Source organism: Cynoglossus semilaevis, chromosome 19 (assembly GCF_000523025.1).
Source record: "Cynoglossus semilaevis isolate Cse_v1.0 chromosome 19, Cse_v1.0, whole genome shotgun sequence".
NCBI classification, from domain to species: domain Eukaryota; kingdom Metazoa; phylum Chordata; class Actinopteri; order Pleuronectiformes; family Cynoglossidae; genus Cynoglossus; species Cynoglossus semilaevis.
In genome coordinates, this window is record NC_024325.1 from 13,739,535 (window position 1) to 13,746,233 (window position 6,699).

The 6,699-nt window shown below is 50.2% G+C and overlaps 1 protein-coding gene across 2 annotated transcripts in view; it reads right to left on the reverse strand.

Annotated features, from left to right (window-relative positions):
* The window catches only part of nyap1 (neuronal tyrosine phosphorylated phosphoinositide-3-kinase adaptor 1), a 29,290-nt gene that overhangs the window by 3,626 nt on the left and 18,965 nt on the right, over positions 1 to 6,699 (reverse strand). For both annotated transcript variants that reach the window (XM_025065587.1, XM_008333124.2), the window contains exons 2-4: positions 4,645 to 4,899; positions 1,934 to 2,301; positions 1 to 1,819 (exon numbers count right to left, since the gene is read on the reverse strand). In XM_025065587.1, coding sequence (XP_024921355.1) covers positions 1 to 1,819; positions 1,934 to 2,301; positions 4,645 to 4,832 — 2,375 coding nt within the window. In that variant the 5' untranslated portion in view covers positions 4,833 to 4,899. The remainder of the gene's footprint in view (positions 1,820 to 1,933; positions 2,302 to 4,644; positions 4,900 to 6,699) is intronic.

The window sequence follows — 6,699 nt, forward strand, 5'->3', positions numbered from 1 at the left end:
TCTGCGTCTCTGCTGCCGTGGCTGAACGACAACTTCCTCTGCATCGGCCAATAGGAACTCTCGTCTGCCGACAGGTTGGCACTGCTGTCCCAGGGCATGAAGCCGGTTTTGGACTGATGAGACGAAGACCCTCCGTTACTTTTGGACGCCCCCTCGCCGACGCCCGTCAGACTGGACGGCTGCAGCAGGGACGGTGTCCCGGAGCTTCCCCTCAGGCTCTCGTAAGCTGGGGGTCTTCTGAAGCCACCGGAGGGGTAGGTCCAGAGCAGGGGGCTGTCCGAGGTCGGGGGCTTGTAGGCCGGCAGGCCATGGGGGGTGTGGGAGCGCAGATGAGGACGAGAATGAGGACGATGGGACGAGGACAAGGGTGTGGGGGTGGAGCTGGTGCTGCTTATAGACGTTTGGCTGCTGCTGGCTGGACCGGTGTCCATCGGCAAGGAGTGGGGTCCGTCCCTGTCCCGGTCCCTGTCCCGGTCCCTGTCGCGGTCCCTGTCCCGGTCCCTGTCACGGTCCCTGTCTCTCTCCTTTTCCCTGTCTTTGTCCCTGTCCCTGTCTCTGTCTCTGTCCCGGTCCTTTTCTTTGTCCTTGTCTCGGTCCCTGTCTCTGGTCCTCTCCCTATCTCTATCTCTGTCCCTCTCCTTGTCTCTGTCCTTGTCTTTGTCCCTCTCTCCTTTGTCGCACTTCAGGAGGAAGCTCACAGACTTGCCCTCCCTGCCAGAACCTGAGGTCTGGGTCTGGACCGTGGCCTGGGTGGAGGTCTGAGAGCTGCTTTTGGTCGGAGCAGGAGAGTCCCCTCTGTCGGGTTTACGGTAGTGATGGTAGTGGGAGGGTCGGTGGTGAGGGTGGTGGTGGTGGTGGGAGTAAGGGGAGGTGGATTTGGAGGAAGGAGGCAGGGGCGTGGAGTGACTCCTGGCTCTCAGCCCCGGGGCTGGACCTAACTCTCTGCTGTGTTTGTCCTGCTGAGCGCCACCTGCTGACGACGACTCCTTTGAGGCCACTTGGGATATGGGGACGTTGGACGAGGCGGAGAAGGACATGCTGGCTTGAGTCGTTACGCTGGACGTCTGATTTTTCCCCGATGACGACGCCTTATTTTGAACTCCGACTCCACTGGAGGCAGCGGCGGGCTGTGGGAAGGCTAGCAGCGGAGGTCGATGCTGCAGAAGGTTCGGGAAAGGAGCGGGAATCTTGGTGTTGGCTTCGGCCTCCGATTTACTCCCCGGCAGCAGGTACGGAGTGGGGGCACGTGGGGTGTGGGGGCTGGTGGAGAGGACCTGGGGGACGGGCGTGGTGGACGCAGAAGAAGGCAGCGGAGACGAATGGGTGATGGACACAGCAGCTTTGGGTTTGGAGTAGGACGGCGAGGAAGAGGACGGGCGTGGCAGAGATGAAGAGCTGACGGAGGAGGAGGAGGGAGTGACGTGGAAGTGTTTGGAAGATTTCAGTTTGTCCTGTTTGTGGGGGAGGTGTCTGTGGGACTCCCTGTTCTCCTGCAGGGGGTACTTCATCTCCTCATAGATGGCCTCACTCTGGTCCGAGTCAGAGTCCGGCGTGGTGGCCACCGGGGTGACGGGGTGGGGGGTGGCCGTCTGGCTCTCTCTGGTGAACACTTGGCCCACCATCTCGATATAGACCGGCTCGTCGTCGCCCTCTCCTGTCTGTATCTGGGAGTCTGCAGCGTGGAAAGGCAGGGACGTGGAAGAGTGAGGCACACGTGGAGGCAGAGGGTCAAAGGTCAGCTGGGTACTGGGACTTCTCTTAGGTTTCAGGGGAGGCACCTTCTTAGATCCGACGTCCCCAGAGTCGGACTTCTTCATGGCTGCAGGGTAAAAAAAAAAAAAAAAATTACATCAGAAAAGACATTATAGATCATAAAATTCTGAGACAAAAAAAAATTCTAAACTGAATTAAATGCACAAACAATAAAACGTACAGTTCTTCTTCTCTGAGTGTTTGGACTGGGAGTGAGAGGGCGGAGGGGGGGGCATCGAATCCGGCGGTCCTCTGCCGTCGGAGGAGGAGGAGCTGAGGCGAGTGCTCGGATGGCGTTTGGGTTTGGCTGGGGGACAGCGCCCCCCGTGTTGGGACTGGGTGTCGGAATAATCTCCGTTCTCCAGACCGGTGTCCCCGGCGCCGACGGCATGGCAGGACTGCGAGCGCGGCGCCATGGCAGAGGCACAGGTGTGAGGGGAAAGGTCCTGGGACGCCGGCATCGTCATGAATCCCATTCGGAAATGTCGACGGAAAGAAGCCAAGTCGCGAACTTTACCGACCGTCGCTGAGGGGTCGTTCTGAGAGGAGCTGGAAAAAAGAAGGAAAAAAAAAAAACCAGAAGGATTAGAACCGGGAGTGAAGTGGAAACATTCGTCTGGTTTTCTCCTCCGCTCCATTGTTGGACTTGAAACATTGCTTTTTCAGTAAAGAAAATGCCTGCAGGGCTTTTATAGCCACAGGGAAAGCCCCGGGGACTCCTTCATCTGCTGCAGCTACATATCTTTCCATCTCAGTTCCTCCACATCGGCTTCTTCTTCTTCCAACACATTCAATTAGGAAATCAATTCCCTGGTCAAAAAAAAAAAAAAACACTCCTATTTGTGTTGGAGCCGCTGGAATTCCCTGATTTATATCTTTACATCCACGGCCCACGTGAGCGCTCCGTTATCAGCACCAGCTGAGTCCGTTACCATGGGCGCCGCTGCTTTGATAGTTTGTCTTTGGATTCGCGGAGGACTCTCCCACAACAATTTAAAATAAAAGCTGCAGGAAACAGCAGCGTCTTCAACCGTCCGCGCAACACTTGTTTTTTTTTTGTTTTTTTTTTTAATTTCCCCACAGTGTTATGACAAGATAGCACAGAATACGCCTTTTATTCCATTATCGCCGTCAAACGCTGTGTAATTAGCATTAATCTGCGCGGGGTCATTAATAATTCAACTGACACGGGGTGACAACAGCACAGAGGAAACTGGAAACAAACACGTTATTGAAAACATCTCTGCAGTGACGTGTGGGCGTGTCCTAACAATAACCAACCATAGAAATGAACACACGTGAGGTCGCCGTGGAGCCGCTGTTCCACCGTTCCACTGTTCCACTGTTCTGGATAAGAAATCACCAAGACTCCAAACGAAATTCTTAGATTTTAGGTAAAACTCTATGTTGATGACACACAGTTTTACCTGGGAGATTAAAAGAAAACGTTCCTTCGTCTACATTCAAATCATACAGACTTTTTTTTTATCACACTGACTTGGCCTCATTTTTACCCTAAACTACTACGGTAAAAATGATAACATTTTACCCAGGTGTGTTCACCCTTCATTTTCCACGTTCTTTATCGATTTGTTTTTAAGTTTTTACTGCAGTCGTTGTTGATGGAAGCTGCAGTAAAGTAAGTTCACCCAGGTGTGTTCACTCTTCATTTTCCACGTTCTTTATCAATTGAAGTTTTTACTGCAGTGGTTGTTGATGGAAGCTGCAGTAAAGTAAGAAGATCGCTGGTTCAAATCCCAGCCCCAACTGATGGAGAATTAGTAAAAAAAAAAACCTGGGTGATTAATAATGTGTTTGTTCAAAAGTCATTAACCACATAAAACTAGTCTTTAGTACATTTGTGTCAAACCCGAGGGTCGCAGATCTTTTTGTGTGACGGACTTAAACCTAAACCATCGACAGTTTACCACAGTTAAACTGAAGAGCAGTTTGTAAACTGTACTTCAAGTGCTTTTTGAGGTGGTGTTTTTTTTGTTTGTTTTTTTGTTTTTATTTATCACGAACGGGAAGACGAGGTGCAGGAACACGGTCCTCCTGCCAGGACGGCGTGTACAGCTGGCATCAGGAGCCGGGAGGTTTAAGACGCGGCTGCTGCGGCTCAATTAAAAAAGAGGAAAACCTGGCATAAAGTAAAAGTACAGACAGTAACTGACAAAGTGAACACGCCGCCCTGTTGGCAGACCGCGATATCCTCCGAGGAGTGTGTGCGTATTATAATACACGAACGTTAGGCTAAAATCATGATTCTGTAACTGGAGTCCGACGTCTGAACATCCGTCCATTTTCTACCACGTACAGCCAATCCCAGCAGTCGAGGGGCGGGACAACAAGTCACCAGATCACCTTTGCCACCGTGTGGCGCATGTCCAAAAATAGTAGTAAAAAAAATAAATAAAATAATGAGGTTGAATTTAATGTGCAAATAAGTGACAATCTACAGGCAGCCTATTGGATCTGTTAGCTTCAAAGCTAAGTGGCTAATTGACAGGTTTGAGGCAGGTTAGCGTGTGTGTGCAGCAGTTGTGTGTTTGTGTGTGTTCACACACCACGGTACTGCAGTAAACTGTGGAGTTAAACAAAAACAAATGAAGTCATTACTCCTGAAAGGTCACGACCTTTGGAGAAATATACTGAAGTTAATGTAAAGAGCGGTGGAATCAAACACGCAGGGAGACAAATACGTCCGCCCCGTGGGTTTGACCTTTGACATTTGACTTGACCTTATCACATTAACTCCATCATCAACGGCTCTTAAACAAATTTACCGAGGACTCCAGGACCGGGCCGGACCCTCGCTCCGCCTGAACTCTGTCTGTAATTAAGATTTTAAAATAGATCTGCCCTCCCCTCCTCCTCCCCTCTCCCTCTCACCTCTTTTTGCTCCCCTCCTGGTCCCTCTGCCTCCAGTCCAGGCGGCTCTTACGGTACAGGAGGTTCATGTCGCTGCGGGGTCTCCCCTCCTCACACCCGGTCACAGCGCAGTGTAGCCGCTTGCTTCGCCTCTCTATGTCACGCAGGAAATGCTCGACTGCCACATCCTGGGCCGAGCCAGAGCTCATGGTATAGAGGAGGACTCTGGGAGAAGGAGACGATGGGCGCGGGCGGCCTCCTCCTCCTCCAGCTCACCTGGACCAGAGGAAACAAAGACAAAGACGGCGTTCGTTAATCTTCAACAACACAAAACAAAACACAGAGTTCAACTGAAGACGAAGACGGCGTTCGTTAATCTTCAACAAAACACAAAACAAAACACAGAGTTCAACTGTCAGTCGTTGACTCTCTACGTATCACATGAAATCTATTTATTCTTTCAGTTTACACTTATGAATATTTGACTAAGCCGCACGACTCAGCTGCAGCGCCCCCTTCCTACCACCCCCCCTTCTCTCTCGCTCCGCCGCGGGCCGTGGGCCGGCCCAGCTGGAGCTCGTCTTCCATCCAGACAGTAACGCCGTTTGTCGTATGTGGCACATGAGCGACTTCCTCACGCTCTGCCTGAGAAGTCAGGCCTGTTGTGGGGCAGATATCTGAGGGCCTAACAGGGTTTTCATGTTCAGAAAAGACGAGCGAGCCACGCCATTGGCTGACGGGATCAGCTGATGATGATGTTGTTGTTTGTTTTTTTTTCCTTCATCATAAATAGAAACAGAGCTTCAGTGTTTTTAAAGGTTGACACTGGAGCACTGCTGCCTGAGGCGTCTTCAAACTGAACAGGATTTCCTCTGAATCTAACTGTGTTAGCTTAGCTGTTAGCTGCTCCCAGTTCCTGTACAGAACCTCAACGTGTCGCATCAGCAGAACTTCACTGCCAAAGCTGATTCTTTGAGAAAAAAAAAAAAAAACGTTTTAAATTAAAAGTTGATTTAAAGACTGTGAAACAAAAACTGACGATAAATAACAGATAGCTGAAGCTGGAGCCGCGGCTAACATTCAGCCTATATTGACTTTAACTGAAGTAAAGAATTAATTATTAATAAACATATGCAGAACTAAAACACACTCACATTTTCATTACATTTAATATTAATGAACAAGAACGCGATGATAACGAAAGGACGGGAAACGGAAAAGAAATTCTGGGGGAAAAAAAAGGAAATATTGATAAAAATAAAACAGAAAAAAAACCCAAACTTAAACAACTGTTTTCTGTTCACAGACTTCACTTCATTCAACGTGATTTTTTTAAACTCTCCAGAGATTCATGAAGATTTTTAAAAACACACCATAAAATGAAAAAACTCGGCTGCTTCAATGGTCGTTTCCCGTTTCCCTCTAAGTTTCCAGGGTGTTGTTTTTTTTGGGGGGGGGTTAGGGGGGGGGTTTCCCCACAGTGCTGCTAAAAGATAGCACACATTTCCCGGCAGATGTAATCAAACAGCATGTAAATCCAGTGTAATGAGCTCTGAAACACCTCCGTCTGAGGAAACGTCCGTGAAGCATCAGAAAGAAAACATGACATTTACGTTAGCCCGCCGTAAACTTCACTACAAACCACACGGCCTCTCAATCACCGTCACCTACACACACACACACACACACACACACAGGGTCCACGCTGACAGCCTCGGCCGCGGTGACCTGAACCAGGCAGCAGGTGGAGCCGTGTGTGTGTGTGTGATCCTTTTGTCACACTGCAGTGTCAGCGTGGCTGCGGCTTTGACCACGACTACAACCTCCACCTCCACCACTGCTGCTGCTGCTGCTGCTGCTGCTGCTGACCACTCGATGTTAATGAGGTTACGGCAGCGGCGGCTGCAGGTTTGGATTTAGCTAACGGGATCTTTGGTTTCCAGGAGCTGGCAGCTGATTGGACAGCCCTGCAATTGCCACATTACAGACTGTGGGTTGGTGTACAATTAGCTGAGCTGAAGGAAGAAGGAGAAGAAGGAGATGAGGCTGACGTGTGCAGACAGGCCCGTCTGGTCG